This window comes from Mustela nigripes, chromosome 3 (genome assembly GCF_022355385.1).
Source record: "Mustela nigripes isolate SB6536 chromosome 3, MUSNIG.SB6536, whole genome shotgun sequence".
Lineage (NCBI taxonomy): Eukaryota > Metazoa > Chordata > Mammalia > Carnivora > Mustelidae > Mustela > Mustela nigripes.
In genome coordinates this window covers 47,339,039-47,357,470 of record NC_081559.1, presented here as the reverse complement: position 1 = coordinate 47,357,470, position 18,432 = coordinate 47,339,039, and the positions used below count along the sequence as shown (strand labels likewise).

At 38.1% G+C, this 18,432-nt stretch overlaps 1 protein-coding gene and 1 long non-coding RNA gene across 5 annotated transcripts in view; one reads left to right on the top strand and one right to left on the bottom strand.

Annotated features, from left to right (window-relative positions):
• The window catches only part of LOC132013738 (uncharacterized), a 148,511-nt gene extending 145,051 nt beyond the window's left edge, over positions 1-3,460 (bottom strand). The window contains exons 1-2 of one of the 3 annotated variants that reach the window (XR_009403090.1): positions 3,400-3,460; positions 846-1,059 (exon numbers count right to left, since the gene is read on the bottom strand). This is a non-coding gene — a long non-coding RNA (uncharacterized LOC132013738). The remainder of the gene's footprint in view (positions 1-845; positions 1,060-3,399) is intronic. The other 2 variants (XR_009403089.1, XR_009403088.1) reach the window with 2 other exon arrangements.
• Positions 3,461-3,548: 88 nt separating this feature from the next.
• MMADHC (metabolism of cobalamin associated D) overlaps positions 3,549-18,432 on the top strand; it is a 29,828-nt gene continuing 14,944 nt past the window's right edge. Inside the window, exons 1-3 of one of the 2 annotated variants that reach the window (XM_059393949.1) lie at positions 3,549-3,635; positions 4,167-4,226; positions 8,858-9,002. In XM_059393949.1, coding sequence (XP_059249932.1) covers positions 4,218-4,226; positions 8,858-9,002 — 154 coding nt within the window. In that variant the 5' untranslated portion in view covers positions 3,549-3,635; positions 4,167-4,217. Of the gene's footprint in view, positions 3,702-4,166; positions 4,227-8,857; positions 9,003-18,432 lie in introns of both variants that reach the window. The other variant, XM_059393948.1, reaches the window with a different exon arrangement.

Below are 18,432 nucleotides of genomic sequence, written 5' to 3'. Positions count from 1 at the left end.
TTAAATAGAAGGCTTCTCTTCCATTACGTCCTAGAGATACAGGTCATTCACTCTCTGTAATATTCATGTGTTGCCACCTAGCAATAGGTGGCTAGAACATACAAGGTGCTTCCAGGAAAAGCTTTAGTTTTCTAGAAATGACTAAAATATATGTCTATCTTAACATATCAAATACTAAAGAGATAGTCCATCACTGATGTAGGCAACTTAAAAAGATGTATTCTTAATAGTAATATGATTGAGTTAAATAATAAAAACCAAGTGTTCACAGATTTTTACATTTATTCACACTCTTTTTAAATTTCTATTATTATCATTTTGCATGTTGTTTTCTTGCAACCAGGTAATAGCTCCATGTAGTATTTTTTAAAATAACATGAGATATTGTCTTCAAACTTCTAATGTGCTTTAGATATGCATGGCTGAGCAGAAAATAGTCCATTTTGTCTTTTGCTTTTATAATCCTACTGTTTTTACAGAAAGAACCAGCTGCAACAGAACAGTCTTGCCAAGTTGAGAACTTAGTGATTACTATATGTTTCTTAGTTTGCATAAGTATACATCTTTTGTTATTGAGAATTGGTGTTTCTAGAATAAAAGGGAAGCCAGATGTTTACCAAAAAACATCAAAGCAGGCAGCTATAAAAGTCAGATGAGAAAGAAAACCCCCAAGAATTACATATTGGCCTCTGAATAATCTCATAATGTGGTGAATGGATCAATTTTTACAGTTCTTCGATGGTCCTCCTTCATCTCTGTAGAATAAGAACAATCCAAGAGAAAGGGGAAGGGAGAAGGAAAATAGATAAGAGTAAACTGAAATAATCTGAGAGACAGCTACTTACCTCTCTGTCTTCTGAGTTTTACTGTTGTGGAAGGCATGGAGATGTCAGAGCCAGACAAATCCAAGGTTTAATCTCACATTCACCACTACACGTAATTGTACATCATCGAGCAGTGTACCGAGCCTGAGTCTCATTTTCTTCACTTATGCAGTATAGACACCACTACTCTCCCAGCCCAGTTGTCAGATAGATGGATGTCATGAAGGTATGGAGGCTGGAAACAGAAAAACAAAAAGCAGCTGTTGTTAATGGTAGCTTGTTATTAGTGACCCACGCTGCTTCATCTATTCAACTTCACATATTCAGCAAACATTTATTGATCACCTCTCTGTAGCAGGAATACAGTAAAGTCCCAGAATACAGTGAACAAACAGATAAAGTCTCTGTCCTCAAGAAGTTTCTGTTTCATCCTCTGAATACCAAGTTATCAGAATTCCACCTCCCCACACCCCACTCCACTGAAATTCCTCTGGAAAAGTCACTGTTGCTGGATTTATCAAATAAGATGAACCTCAATAAGAACTTTTTGTAACATCTAATAATATGGAGCAATAATAACAGTAATTCTTGATGTCTAGAATCCTGTCTCCTGATTTCCTTCTACTTTCTGACTGAAACTTGCCAGTTTCCATTGCCAGGTTTTCTTCTGTTACCCCTTTAATTAATATCTCTTAGTATTCTGACTTTGCCCTTTTTCTTTTGTACTCTACACTAGAAGTTCTTGAACATTCAGAGTCATGAACTCCTTCAAGAATCTGAAAAAGGTATGTACCCTCTCCCTATGGAAAAAAAAATGAATCTATTTACAAATATACAAAAATGTGCATACATTTCAGAAGTGTCACAGACACTTCCTTCTCATAAAGCCTATTGTCGAACTTCAGGATAAGAGGTTCCCATGGCTTGAATAATTACCCATATGTCAAGGACCCTCAAATTTCTGTCTCCTATATAAACCACTTTCCTGAGCAATAGGCCTATTTTCAAATGACTTATTGGCAACTCCATATGAATGTCCCTTAAGCATCTTACAACTGAAGTTATCCCAAACCAAACTCTTCATCATTCTCCAAACATCTGTTCTTCTGGAAGACAATACATGTGGGAGAGAGAACACTATTTTGAACCTAACAGACCTTGATTTAAGTCCAACCCTGGAAGCCTCAGAAATATACTTAGCCCCTTTCTTCTTTCATTTCTTCTTCATATTTAACATGAGGATAAAGCTCTATTTTCCATATCGTTATGAGAATTAAAACAAATAATGTGAAAAATCTTATCCAAGTGCAAACACATAGTATACATTCCACAAATACTAATATTACTGAATTCCCAATAAAACAAAAGCAACTCTATTCACCAAATATCCTAAGTCAAAAATTTAGAAGTTATCCTCACACACCCTTCCAATCCATCCTCTAAATGGCAGCCAGAGGACCTTCCCAAGATACAAATCTGGTAACGCCATGACTCTGCTTCAGTCTTCCCAGTTGCTTCTCATTGCTTCCAAGATTACATCTATCTTAGTACTGCACTGAAGAATGACTATGATCAGGGCCCCTGTCCATGCCAAACCCATTCCCTTGACTACCTGTAGATCTCCCCAAATGTGCACAGTGTTTCAGATTCCACAACTCTGTTCACACTGCTCCCTTTGCCTGAAGTATCCTCACCCCTCCACATCTTTTCTTGGCATTCTGGTAAACACCCATCCATCTTTCAGTCGAGATCGGGCGCGTTCAGGGTGGTATGGCCATAGAGCCCATCCATCTTTCAAAACACATACAAGCATATGTGCTATGATGTTACTCCTGACAGCTTCCTGCCATACTGTTGATCACTGACTCCTTTTATCTCCCACCTGAACCTGACAAATGATTTCTATCGTGGCAAAATGAATAGCATATGCTACCTGATATCAAAAAGCTTACAATCATCATTCAACCAGAAATCCTATTATATAACCGGGACAAGTAAACCGAAGAGAAATTTCCAAGGCATGAAAAAATGGGTTCTATGTAACTTCAACACTCAGCTCAGTGGTCCTTTCTTAGAAGCCTTTCTGTGACTCCCAAGCTCCGAGCTCTGTGTGCATGTGTATGCTTTAAGTGTTAGCTATAGATAAATTCGTTTGATCTTTACAGTGTGTGGAGCAAGCACTATTATTCTCCTTTTACAGGTGAGGAAACAGAAACAGAGACCAACTTACCTAACCTTACCTACCCAGAAATATTGGTATGAAGAAAGTATGGACTTCAGTTAATTAAAAAACAATTGATAAATGAAAATGATATATGTTTCTAAATAAATCGTTTGATAAATACCTATTGAGCCTATTAAGGGCCAGGGACATAAACAGAAAATCACGAACACAGTGATTCGTGAAAAACCAGTAACTATGATATAAAGAAGTTAAGATTGTATCTCTTGGTGGCAGTTAGAAAGCCTTGGGGTGGAGGAATCTAGCAAATGAACCCATGAGTTAATGAAGGAAACAGAAAGAGCCCTCAACCCAGATCAGGAACCCTCCTCCTTCCAGGTCACCCCACCTCACCTTTTCTCCTCCTACATGTTTGCCCCCGGCTATCCAATAGGAGGTAGGCTCTATGGTCCTTTTGTGCGCGTGCGCATCATTAATTCGACGATCCTTCCCATCGATGCTTTCAGGAGCAACTTCTTCAGCCTGGTCACTGCCAGCGTCTACGCTACCCCTGCGGCCGTCGCCGCCGCCATTTTGACGGCGCAAAGAGTGAGGGTCTGGGACGGCTGGAGGCGGCGGCGGCGGGACTGGTACGGATGGTTTCCGCCCGCTATAGCCCCTCCAGATTCGCCGCCTTCTTGGTGCCACGGCATTCGGTATTGCCCCTATTCCGACAGGGTCCCTGTCGGTGTCCCTAGTTCTGTCACTCCGTCTGCAGGCTGTTTTCGCTTCCTCACCGTCAGCTCCGTTCGAACCCTTTTTTTGGAGCTGTGGTCAGACCCCCCCTAATCTGTGTTAAAATGCTCGGTTCGACCCTGGAACTCTGTTTAAGCCTTCGGCTCCTCGTTCCCCGCCCTTATCTGGTCCGAGTTGCTTGCTGGAGCGGGGGCTGAGGGGTGGGGGCACACACCGGGAGGGCTGGGTACGGCACGGCCTCCTCTGGGCAGGGATCTGTGCCCTGTAGGGACTGGAGGCCAATTCTGGCCTTCTTGGATTTTAGGGGGAGCTTGGACTTTGGTCGTGGTGGAGCAACACATGGTAGAAGATAGTGGACGTTCCCCGAGTTGTGTGTTAGTACAGCTTAATCGCACACTGGCCTGTTTTGTTTTGTACGTTCTCAGGAATAACTTTACGAAAGGGAAGATAATTTGCGTCTGCCGGCCCCGCTGGAAATGGCCACTGTGAGTAAACAGTCTCTTAAGCAGTGTAGTGGTTTGGGTACTTGTTAGAAAACGGAGGGACGGGTTTAATTATGGTAACATCGGTGGCAGCTTTCTTGTGCTTAGACGTAGGTGTATGAAGAATGTCAGGGGAAGCAAGGGGTGTGAAATTATGTTGGTACGCTTCGAAGGTAGTTTGGAACACAAAGGTTTCCTACAACACGCGTGTACTTGTTTCTACAAATTCGTTTTTGGAAACGAACTCAGTGCCAACATCCTTTCAATATTTTTAAAAGACCTTTTGAGTAACTATTTAGAATCTATTTTTCAACTATTTTTTTCTTTCGTTAGCGAAACTGAAGGTTTTGTAACAGCTTCAGTCAAGTGAGTAACCTTCCAAATCGTACAAAATGAGAGCAAGAGATATGATTCTCATAGACCAGAAATATTGATTGTGTTTAGACTCATACTACTGTAAGGACTTCATATAGTAGGGGACAGTAGTAGTACATGAAATAGCTACCATAAAGGTGTAAAGTAATTATTTCTTAAAAGCTACACAAAAGTACATCCAGATTCAAAGCTTTGTGAAGAGGAGAAACAAGGGGTTTGGGATCACTTAATCAAAGAACATTTAATCTTGAGTTTTGAAAGATGGTAGGATTTAGATAATGGAAGACTTGAAGGGAAGAATCTGATGTATTCAGAGACATCTTCCCTTTCAAAACTCAAAGTCATTTCTGCATTCTGCAGTGTCAGATATATGAAAGAGATTAGAGGGAATTAAGGTTGTATTGTGGAGTTGGAATTGAGTAATAGCTTGAATGTCACACTTGGTATTTAGATCTGATTCTTTACATTGTGATCTTTTAATCAAAGCTGTGTTAGGAGGATTAATATGGCAACAATTAGTCAGGGTAATATTCGTGTAATTGAACATGATAGGTTAAGAATCTAATGATGTGACTGTAGGGTCAGTTCATAAAAGTTTTGGACCCCATTTTAACTTGAATTTTTACTTAGCCAGAACCCCAGAAAGGGAATGTTGTAATAGAAGCATGGGTACTCTCAGAGTAACTAGAATAGAATACTAATGTTCAACCTGGCTTTATTTTTATTTAAATGAATTAGATCAGCAGGGTGAATATTTTGAAAGATGCTTTCATAAATCTTTTATTGTTAGAAAGAAGTTCATACAAAATAAATCTTAATATTCAAATATACTTTAAAAATTTGTGTTTATATGCATTGGAAATACTGAATGTCAGTTAGGAAATAGGCAAGTATGTGTGTCTTCACCTATTTAATTAGCATACATAGCAAGAGTCATGAATGTCCACGCTTCAGAAGCTGGACAGGTAAATCAAGATGCCTCAGTGGGAACTTTGACAAACTGAAATTCTCATTTCTGATATAACAGGAGCAGCCTTTCCTTAGCTACGGTGATTTATTGCTAACTAATGCCATTTGGGAATATGAATACTGCTGCCAGCACTTCTGAGATTTCAAGAATAGCCAAAAATCTGGACTTTTTGTGTGAAATCTGTAATTTCTCAGTGTTTAGACCCAATTCAGATTTTTTTTTTATAGTAGTGTGGACTACACAAAAATGTCTGTAGCTGGGTATGAATGAATTTCCTTGATGGATATAGATGAATTTCCTAGATAACTAGTTCTAAGTCTTTGGTATAGATCCTATATTCTACTCACATGACCAAAAGCAGGACTTAATCCTAAAGTAGTGTCTAAAAGACAGTTTCTGTATTTATACTAATAAAGATTTTAAAATTATATTTGATAACCTGTCATCTTCCCAAGTCTAGAAACCTAGGTTTGAAGTAGTCATATATAAAATCGTACTTATCCTCATACTAAAATAAACTGGCTATACTAATTTTTGAATTATTTATTGGCTGTCATATTTAGTTATATTTACCAGCTGACCCAATGTCATAAAATCTGCCAAGTAACAAATTTGAGGATCCTATAGGTTAAAAGGGAAACTTGAAACACATTAACACTGTCATCAGCTATTCCTTTCAGTGGACAAATTAGATACTGGCTTCTTTTGCCATTAAAATGAAATAAAAATAAAGTAACGATTCGGTTTTCTTAGGTTGGCAACAAAACTCACATTTTATTATAACTTTCATTAAACCATCAAGGAAAAAAAATCTAAAAGTGGCCTTGGCATTCACGGACTGAAATAATTCTTAATAATATTGGGAAGTTTTTAAAATAACTTGGATAATACTTCTTTTCCTTTTTGCTTGTGAAGCAATTTATTATCAAAAATAATATTTTGATAATCATACTTTAATTTTAATGGTATATGGAAGTATTTTGTGCAGATTAGTAAAACAGTGCATGTAAAGCACTTAGCACAGAACCTAGCCCACAGTAACTAACATCTGTTGAGTATTTGTTATTTAATATTGCCCCTTTCAGATAATCTCCTATTGAGCCTGTTACTATTTTGAGGACTTGCCCAAAATACTTCTGGAGTTTAAAATTTTATATTGCCTTTAGATCCTGAGCCATATTCTATTAAATGTAAATGTCTTCATTTGTAAATGTAAATTTAAATTATAGAAACACCCAAAAGTCTAAGTTTGTCTAGGTTAAAGTGTAATAATTATCACATTTATCTCTTTGAGCATGTTGGGTCCTGACCCAAGGAAAGATGCTTAAATTTTCGGGTGGCCATTTTCTGGAGACAGACCTTGTACTTCAGAGATACATAAAGAGGGTTCTGTTTATCCAGGTCTTGAAGATAGAGTTGAAATTTGCTAGACCTAGAAGGAGAGGGAAAAGGACATTTTAGTGGAAGAAATCTTAGGGCAGTATAAAAGAAGGCAGAGAAATGTGGGAAGTGTTGCAGGTATTTTTATGTGACTAAAAAATTGAAAAGGAAAAGGTGGTAAAGTTAGTAAGAAATGCCAGAGAGGTAGAAAAACAAGTTAGAATGTTCTCTCTTACTTACTATAAAAGTCGGAGAACATGGGTTGGAATTCAGACTACTTTGTGAAAGGGAAAAGGAATGATGCTAAAGTATCAAATGGCTGGACTAAGTCAACATCGTGGTACCTCATTTTCATACCACACCAATCCCCATTCTCTAATCCCACTCCAGTCCATCCTGCCCTAAGTGGTACATTTCTGAAACATTCTGCCCCTCTATTCTTCCCTGCCTCCAGATTAAAATTCTGATTTGTTGTCTTGTAACAAGACTTTTACTATGTCAGATGTAAAGCTTTTTCTAATTGCCCACAATTTAACTTTTAAGTCTGTTTTTTACTGCACTCCCTTAAATATCTAACCTCACTGAATTTATCACCTTTTGAATATACCTTTTATGACTGTACGTTTGTTCCAGAAAGTCACTCACTGAAATGCCCCATTCCTCTTCAAATTTCTGCTGTTTCTTCAAAACCTACTATATTCTCTATGAAACTTTTTCCTCCTCTCTCAAGGATCTCTTAATTTTTTAAATCCTTTAATAGCATTTCACAGATAATACAGTATTTGTTCTTACATATTTTCTACTGAATTAAGAGTTGGCATTTTTGTTTTTTAACGTGAAGGAGCAGATAAGTAAATATTTTAGGCTTTCTGTACCATATAGTCTCTGCAATTACTTAACTGCCATTATGGCATGAAAGCAGCCACAGTACATAAATAAATAGGTATGGCAATGTTAGAATAAAACTTTATTTACTAAAATAGCAGGGTGTATTCAACTGTACTTTGCCAACTCCTGCATTCTGTTGTGGGGCAGTCAGTTAAGCATCAGACTCTTGGTTACCACTCAGGTTATGATCTCAGGGTCTTGAGATCAAGCTCTGCATCCAGCTATGTGTGGGGAGTCTGCTGGAGAGTCATTCTTTCCCTCTGCACCTTCCCCCTGTGTGTTCCTGTGTGTGTGTGTGTGTGCGCGCGCGCGTGCCCCCACGTTCTCTCTCAAAAAAAATCTTTAAAAAATAATAAAAGAATGAATTATATCTGACCCAAGTACTTTGCTAGATGTTTATGCATGAAGGACATTTACACAGTCAGCTGTTGTAACTGACCTCAGAGTCCAGGAAATGAACAAAGGTGCAAAAAATTCAGCACAAAGCCGTGTACTAAAGGTGTTGAAGTTTCCTTAATAGTAGAAAAATTTGGGGTGCCTGGGTGGCTCAGTGGGTTAAAGCCTCTGCCTTCAGCTCAGGTCATGATCTTAGGGTCCTGGAATCAAGCCCTACATCAGGATCTCTGCTCAGTGGGGAACCTGCTTTTTCTCTCTCTCTGTCAAATAAATAAATAAAACCTTTAAAAAAATAAAAAATAATAGAAAAATTTATTTATACTACCTTTTTAATGTTGTTCCAAATAGGGCAAGTTTTAGAGGTTCCTATTCTCTCTTGTGTGGCACTCTTGATTCTAGCCTTTATTGGAAAGGCCGTATACTTTTACACAAAGTAAATTATTGTTTGTTTTGTTTTGTTTTTAAAATTAAATACAGAATGCTTGTTGTATGGTAGTTGCTCAATAATAGAGTTAAGACTTGTTTTGAAAGATAGATTGCAGAGTGAGGATTTGCGAAAGATTGTCTGTGTAAGTATAACACTTAAATCCAGAACAAATAATGTTAATTTTTGTGTTATTCTTAGGTGCTCTGTAATAGAGCCAGACTGGTTTCCTATCTCCCAGGATTTTGCTCTTTAGTTAAAAGGGTTGTCAGTCCCAAAGCCTTTTCAACTGCAGGATCTTCAGGTTCTGATGAGTCTCACGTGGCCCCTGCACCTCCAGATATATGTAAGTAAACATAATTATGTTACTTGCCGCAAAACACCCACCTTGCTTCTGGCAACTACCAGTTTATTCTCTGTATTAAAGACTGTTTTTGTTTGTCCTTTTTCTTTTTTTCCTAAACTCTATATGAATTTATTCTTTTGGTATTTGTCTTTCTCTGACTAAATCATTTCACTTACTATTATACCCTATACATTCATCCATGTTACTACACATAGCAAAATTTCAGTATTTTTTATGGCTGAGTAATACTCCATTGTGTACATATACCACATCTTTATCCATTCATCTGTGGATGGATATTTGGATTATTTCCATATCTTGACTATTCTAAATTATGCTGTGTTAAATACAGGGGTGCGTATATCTTTTTGTGTGTGTTTTCATTTTCTTTAGGGAAATACCCAGTGTTGTAATTATTGGATTATTTGCTAACTTTGTCTTTTAATTTTTTAAGAAATCTCATACTGTTTTGCACAGTGTTTGCACAGTTTGCATTCCCACGAACAGTACACAAGAGTTTCTTTTTCACCATGTCTTTGCCAGCACTTCTTATTTCTTGTATTTGTTTTAGCTATTCTGACAGGTATAAGGTGATAAGCTCATTGTGGTTTTGATTTGCCTTTCCTTGATTATTAGTGATATGGAACATTTTTTCATGTGCCCGCCAACTATATGTCTTCCTTAGAGATATGTTTGCTGATGCCCTCTGCCCATCTTTTCAATAGGTTACTGGTTTGGTTTGGTATTGAGTTGTTTAAGTTCTTTATCTATTTTGGATATTAACCCCTTATCAAATATAGCATTTGCAAATATATTTTCCCATTCAGTAGGTTGCCTTTTTGTTGTTGCTGATTGTTTCCTTGACTGTCCAAAGACGTTTTTTTTTTAGTATAGTCTCAGGAGTTTAATTTTGCTTTTCTTTCTCTTGCAGAGAACAAATATTATCTGGAAAAATGTTTCCATAGCCTGTGTCCAGGACATTACTGGCTGTGTTAACTGAAGCATATATACTTGACTGTGTTACATTAGTTTCAAGTGTACAGCATAGTAATTCATTAATTTTATACATTACACAGTGATCACCATGTTAAGTGTAGTTACATGTGTCACTATACAACTTTACTGCAGTGTCACTGACTATATTCCCTGTGCTGTACTTTTAATCCCCATTACATACTTATTTTAAAACTGGGTAAGACAAAATCTGGTGTGTTTCAGAAAAATCTCAGTCCAGGTTAGACTATCCGTCCCCATCCCGAGGTGGCCGTGTTCCAAGTATGTTGTATAGGAATGCTTATTGTCAACTGGTTTTGACCACATGTCATCTCTCCTAAGGCTGGGAAGATTTCCCTTTCATTGCCTTTCCAGTAGTTATGCATTAGCTCTGTGATGAGAGGAGCTTGTGGAGATTTAGCAGGCCCAGGTGAAACGCAGGCCATTATACTCAGAAGGTTGTGGGAGTCATGGGGACAGTTCTTTATAAGTGTTTACGGGAGCCCTGTGTGGGAGCGCCCATTTCCCATGCCTTGTCGTGGTCAGACCCATTGCTCCTCAGACTCCTGTAAACCCCAGGTTTTATGCTTCTAGTTGAGACAGTGACTGTTTCTCCGTCGCTCTGACTACCCCTTTGCAGACAGACCTTCATTTCCCAGCTTCTACCTCATCCAGGTGAGCGGTAATTCTTCTGTGAACTCCTCAGTCCTGTAATATTGTAGTGTCTTAAGAGACCCGACAGAACCCAGACTGATACAGGTGTGTATCAAGTAATCCACTGGGTGGAGAAGATCATGTTAAAACTCCCTATTTCTAGATACGCAATCTGAGGGGTTTGAATCTAGACATACTTTAATCTCTCCATTTTAAAATCATAGCATTTTAGGACAAATGTCATGGTGAAAGAGTAAGCATGACTTAAGGAAGGCAAAGTGCATGTGTTGAGATGTGTTTTCAGTTTGTTTATTGAGAGAGGTATGAAGTTTTCAGAATTTGAGAACCTTGTTAGAGAGGATGGCCCTGGAAGAAGGACAAAGCTGTAGACCGAGTGTTCAGTCAGAAGGCTATTGTAGACGTTATCCAGGAAAGAACTGATGAGACTCTGAAGTGAGGCTGTGGCAGGGGCAGTCGGATTTAAGTAGTACTCAGGAGGTAAAAGAGGGAGCAGCAGATAGATGACCTTTGTGGAGGAAAGAGAAGGACAGCTCAAGATGACTCCTAGGTTTGCAGCTAAGGTGCTTCCATTTGCAGAGCAAGACCTGCCAGTTGCTTTTGTTTGTTTTTCGTCTCCTCTAGCTTGGCAATTTAGAAAAACCACCACCCACCAAAACCAAGTAGGGTTCATCTAGGAATGTGAAGGGTGGTACAGTGTTAGGAAAACTTCCCCCAGCTCTACCATGCAAAGGCTCTAAGAGAAAACTTGTGGGAGCTACAGCTAGCCGTCCACCCAAATTTTGTGCTCTCCACTCCACTGTATAGAGTTGTTAGCAGAAGTGATGCCCAGATGGGACCATGTGACTCATTCTTGCCAAGGGAAATATTGGGGGGGGGGGGCAAAGCTCTTTAAGAAGCCAGAGTGCTGGTTTCACATCCTCTTTCCCTTCTATCTGCAGAATTTAGACAACAGCAAGGCCCTAGATGCGAAAGCAGACACAGCTGGAAGAAATCTGGGTCCTTGAATTACATTACGGAGGAGAGCCACCTGCCTTAGTGTTCTGTGCCTGAGAAATAAGCCTTCCACCACATTAGACACCAAAACATGTGTCTGCTTGTTCTTTAAAAATGTTTAGTCTACTTTAAATGTTCTGAAGATACTATAGTAGAGGCCCCTTAGCATACAATAACAGCAAATAATCATTGTTGATACAAACTTTTAGAAAACCGATTACTTAACAGGCTTTCTGGATGTGGGGTCCATGCATAGGATGAATTTGGGTGGAAAAAATTACATTTACCTTTTCACTAACATTCCGCTGAAGTTTAGCATGTCTTTATTGTGCATATACGCAACATGTTCAGTGTGATTAGCAGTTGCTGGGACTTGTCGCCAACAGAGAACAGATCTTGTCCTATCACATTAAAGATGTTCCTTGGCTTACAATGGCATTATGTCCAGATAAGTCCATTGAGCACAGTTGAATGAGTTGAACATAGTATAAACTGAGAGTGCACTTAATACACCTTACCTGCTGAACTTCACAGCTTAGCCTCACCTACCTTAACTTTCTCTGAACACTTATATTTTCCCACAGTTGGGCAAAATCATCCTCCCACAAAGCCTGTTGTATAACGAAGTTTTGTGTACGTCATGTGATGGCTTGAATGCTCTGCTGAAAGTGAAACACAGAATAGCTGTATGGGTACAGAGTAGCTGTAAGTGGATCGGTTGTTTGTCCTCATGATCAAGTCCTCATATGGGAGCTGGGGGTCACTGCTACTGGCCAGCATCATGAGAGAGGATTTTACTGCCTATCCCTAGCGCAGGGAAAGCTCCAAATTCAGAATTCGCTGACGTGTGGTCTCTACTGAATGCGTGTCACTCTTGAGCCATAGTAAAGTCCAAAATCCTAGGGTGAATCATCATTAGTTGGGGACACTTTAAGTATTGCCAACATATCAATACCGTTTATACTGTCAATATTTCAGAACTATAGATCTTGTAATACTAAACCATCATAACAAGCACATATATTCTATCACAACTTCCAAAAATGTTTTGATATATGTATTAAAAATGACTAATCAGTTTTTTAAAATATATACTTTATTCCTTTAAAAACTTTTTTGAAAGGAGGCCCATGGCATGAATAAATAAACACCTTGAAATATATTTTTTCAATGTAGAGATGATTATTTAACTTATAACAACAGGGTTTCTGCTTTCAAACTTTAAAAGTCTAGTTTGAATACCAGGTAAAATACGATAAAGACACATAGAATTACAACAGATTAAAAGAATCTCATGGTAACTCTAACCATCCAAATATTTTTAAATAATAAAATAATATCAGTAAGAAATCAAACTTTGTGCATATGTCTTTGGACACATGCACATAAATGTCGTTATTTTTTTTTTTTTTTTTTTTTAGAGCAACCAGAGCCTTCCACCAGGCCTGTCAAGACTACCATCAATACATTTCTTTCTGATTCATTCATATGATCAATTTCTAAATCGCCAAATTCTGGTTAAGGTATTTATAATATTATGGATCTTCACTAAACCATGAAAGTATTTGCCTATGTCAAGCAGGATATGAATTATAAATGATAAAGATCTTTCACTATTTAGGAATCATTCTGGGGGTTGCAATATTAAGAATTTTACTTTTATCTACATTTTATTAGTGGGTCTGAAAATAGTGATCTAAAACCAGAACTCAATGGCATCTGGAAATTGCAGTTTCCAAAGGCAACAGAACATACTCTGAACAGCCTGCCATATATGCTTGTACCATCATGTCTTCCCATTTATGACCTAAAAAAAATCTAAAAATAATCTCCCCTGAAATCACTTTAAGGGACATTTAAATCACTTCCCATCATCAACAGCCTTTCCTTCCTGTATATTTTAATACAAAAGCTATTTCCAAAAGTGAGACACTTGGCCAGTAATTTTCATAAGGCAATGCAATATGAAAGAAGGGAACTTCCATATTTAAAAAAAAAAAAAACAAAAAAAACAACCTGGGTCCTAGCGCATTATTTAAAACTTTGTGTCCTTAATTTTTATTTTTTTTTCCTGAGTTTGATTTCCTCCTCATGAATTGGAGATAGGATCACTTACCCCATACTGGTTTTGTGAATGTTAAATGAGATACTTAGGTAAATTTCAATAGAAAACGTCTGTGCAGAAAACTGTTAATTCTATCCTTTACTGACTTATAAATAGTCATCACAATAGGCCTGAACAAAGTGTCCAGCCTTCACAATGACCTGGCAAAATCTCCCCAAAGGGAACTATTTTGCCTCAGGTAGGACTTTTTAAGACTTGGCTACACAAACACAGCATCTGTCCCTATAAATATACTTTTCAAATCTCTGTTTTTCTTAAAGCCAGTGTATGTGTAGATCTTTTTAAATATTTGACGTAGAATTCTGTTGGATCCAGTGTTTGTGTTTTGGGTTTAAAAATACTGCCCACCTAACTAAAGGAAAACTATTTAAAAGGGCAGTCAACAATTTCTGACGAATGTCTCTGGGCATGTAATGGCCGAATAAATCTAAAGCAGTGAATTCCATGATTACCTCCGTTAACATGCTATCTGTGTATTAACAGCTGGTCGGAGTATTTCGCTTGTTTTTTTTGGATGTCCTGAATTGTGTGTGATGGTATGATATTTCCCTCTCCAGAGTTGCAGTTAGATTAAGTACTAAAATATCCTGTCAGGCATCCCTTGAAGTGGTTGTATTACATTTTTAGGGAAATCCATTTGGGGGATAATTTTTACTGCTTCTATGTCCACAAAAGTGGACATCTTTAGAGATCAGATAACGATTGCAGCTCAAATTTACAGACCTTCTTCATAGGAAGTTTAACAAATGACTTGTGTATGTCATTTCCTCTAAACCTAACAGTGCTCCCATTAGATGGGTGTTATTACAGACAGAAAGTAGTTTGTCCAAAAATGGAAAACTTATAAGCGGCAGAACTAAGATCCACACTCAGGTGTTATGCAAAGCATTTTTTTTAAAGCCATGATGCTACACAGTTCTTTGATTTCCCAATGATGTCTAGATACCTGAACTCAATATTTCATGGCATGATGTTTGAGATTTTCAGAAGCCTAAAGCAGGTTGGAATTTTAAAAATGAGCATGAAAATATCATGAACCACCTGATTTCCTAGAACCAAATGGAAATGAATATAGTACTTGATCCAACAGCAGATTACCAGAACTGCAGTGTGAGAGAACAAAAGATAAGCAGACCCTTACTCCTGCGACCTCTGATGAGGAAGTCTGTGGGCACTATTTCCAATGGGGCTGAAAATCTTTATTGTCTCACTACCAGCTCCATCAGGTCCCCTCCCCTGGAGTACAGAAAATCAGTGCATTACATTCATTCATTCTTTCTTTATTTCTGTATTTTTTTATTATGTTATGTTAGTCACCATATAGTAACATCATTAGTTTTTGTTGTAGTGTTCCAGGATTCATTGTTTATGTATAACACCCAGTGCTCCATGCAATATGTGCTGTCCTTAATACTCATCACAGGGCCAACCCCCCCCCACCAAAACCCTCAGTTTGTTTCTTGGAGTCCACAGTCTCTCATGGTTTGTCTCCCCTTTGATATCTCCCCCTTCATTTACCCTTCCTTCTCCTAATGTCCTCCATGCTTTTGCTTATATTCCACAAATAGTGAAACAATATGTAATTGACTTTCTGTGCTTGACTTATTTCACTCAGCATAATCTCCTCCAGTCTCATCCATGTTGATGCAAAAATTGGGTATTCATCCTTTCTGGTGGTGGCATAATACTCCATTGTGTAAATGGACTGTATCTTCTTTATCCATTTGTCTGTTGAAGATACACATGTAGTGAAAAGAAGGACCATATACGTCCCACTGTTCATAGCAGCATTGTCCACAATAGCCAAATAGTGGGTTAAATTCTAATGTCAAATTCAGTAATGGTGACTTTCAGGGATTCAGGTTAGTTGAGTGAGGTACACCTAGCATTCAATTCTGTTTCCTCAGTACTGACCTCTGAGTTCTAGGTTCCCATCTCCCCTCCCAGCTAGATGTTCCATTTGAATATTTCCTTTTCAACACATAAAAAGTTAAAAGGGCTAAAACCCACAAGGGAGTTCTTGCTAATGGGACCATCAGGAGAGGCATTAGATTCTGGGGCCAGATCACTGGTATTCCAGTCCTGTCTGTCCCTCATGATTCTGTGACTGAACACATCCCCTAACCTCTATGAGCTTCAGGTTTTCTATCTGTGCAATGGAAATACTACTACTGATGTCATGGGGTTATTATGAAGGCTAAAGGAATTATTACACATAAAGCCCTTAGACAGGTGCTGGGCATCCAGAAAGCACCATGGAAATGTGGTTGCTATTATTTATTATTGTTAATATTATATCATGGATCATCCAGGCTAAAAACTGATGTCATCTGTTTGGATTGCTAGATGTTGGGAGGATGTGGGAGCAAAGCAAGGGAGCAGTCAGCCACCACCTTCTTTTAATTCTCCTTTTGGAAGATTCTTCTCATTTTTAACAGCTCTTGCCCTAATTCAGGTCTCTCTTACCTTTGATCTTCTCTGTTACAGTAGCAGTCTGCTCATTCTTCTCTCTTACAATTATGCCCTATGCCAGCAGATCTATCTTTTCAAACTTGAGTTTATGGAAGTATTCTACCCAACAACTTTCAAAGTCTAATGCTATCACAGGCAATGCAAAGTTGTTACTCTAGGACAGAAAATCCTTTCAGTCCAGCCCCAGCTTATTTTGCTAGCCTCCTCTTCCTCCCTTGTGTGTTGAGGATGCTCTAGGCAAAGCAGTGCACTCACAGCCATATGTTCTTCACAGAACATTCCTAGGGCCTGGAGTATTCTTTTCTCACTATTCAAATCCACCCTGCCTCGTGGGCCAGCACGAATTTTGTCTCCTCCAAAGACTAGTCATGTAGTAAGCTCAATGAATTAGAGCAGACTTAAGGGCATCAGTATAAAAATTTGAACTTTATTCAGTCAGAGTGCACATATAGTGGGGCTGATTATTTAAAAAGCATGGGGATTACTACATTCCAGGGATAATAAATCCCACCTGGTCCTGGTGGATAATCTTTTTAATGTACTGTTGGATCCTATTAACTAGGCTCTTGTTGAGAATCTTGGCATCCATACTCATCAAGGATATTGGTCTGAAATTCTCCTTTTTGGTAGGGTCTTTGCCTGGTTTGCGGATCAAGGTAATGCTGGTTTTCCTAGAAAGAATCCTGAAGTTTTCCTTCTGTTTCTATTTTTTGAAACCGCTTCAGGGGAATAGGTATTATTTCTTCTTTCAAAGTTTCTTTGAAGGATTCCCAGGGAATCCATCAGGTTCTGGCCTTGTTTTTTGGGAGGTTTTTGATGACTGCTTTAATCTTGTTACTAGACACTGGTCTGTTCAGGTTGTCAATTTCTTCCTGTTGCAGTCTTGGAAGTTTATAGGTTCCCAGGAATGCATACATTTCTTCTAGGTTGCTTAACTTACTGGCATATAACTGTTGATAATTTCTGATGATTGTTTCTATTTCCTTGATGTTAGTCATGATCTCTCCCTTTTCATTCATAATTTTATTAATTTGGATACTCTGTCTTTTCCTTCGGATTAGTTTGGCCAGTGTTTTATTGATCTTCTTGATCCTTTCAAAGAATCAGCTTTTTTTTATTAATTTGGGTACTCTGTCTTTTCCTTCAGATTAGTTTGGCCAGTGTTTTATTGATCTTATTGATCCTTTTCCTTTGCTGTATCCCATAGGTTTTGGACTGATGTATCTTCATTCTCATTGGTTTCCATGAATAGTTCAAGTTCTTCTTTGATTTCCTGGTTGATCCAAACATTCTTAAGCAGTTTGGTCTTTAGCTTCCAAGTGTTTCAATTCCCTCCAGACTTTTTTTGTGGTTGAGTTCCAGTTTCAAAGCATTGTATTCTGAGAATATGTAGGGAATAACCTCAATCTTTGGTATCAGTTGAGCCCTTATTTGGACCCAGTATGTGGTCTGTTCTGGAGAAAGTTCCATGTGTGCTCGAGAAGAATGAGTATTCTGTTGTTTTAGGTTGTAATGTTCTGTATATATCTGTGAGATCCATCTGGTCCAGTGTGTCATGTAAAGTTCTTGTTTCTTTGAGTTTCTGCTTAATCTGTTGCTGAGAGTGGCATGTTAAGATCCTTTACTATTAATGAATTCATATCAATATGATTCTTTATTTTGTTTAACAGTTGGCTTATGTAGTTGGCTGCTCCCATGTTGGGGGCATTAATATTTATAATTGTTAGCTCTTCTTCATGGATTGACCCTTTAAGAATGATGTAGTATCCTTCTGTACTCTGACTACAGTCTTTAGCTTAAAATCTAATTTATCTGATATGAGAATTGCTACCCCAGCTTTATTCTGAGGCCCATGGGTATGAACAATGTTTCTCCACCCTTTCCTTTCAGTCTAGATGTATCTTAAGGTTCAAAATGTGTCTCTTGAAGACAGCATATGAATGGTCCTGTTGTTTTAGCCAGTCTGCATCCCTGTGCCATTTTATGAGAGTATTTAGGCTGTTTATGGTGAGAGTGATTATTGAAAGAAGTTTTTATTGACATCATGTTGTCTGGGATGTCTGTGTTTCTATTGATTGTCTCCTTAATTTTCTGTTCTGTGTTACTCTTGGGCTCTTTCTTCTTTTATAGAACGCCCCTCAATATGTCTTGTAGTGCCAGCTTAGTGGTCAT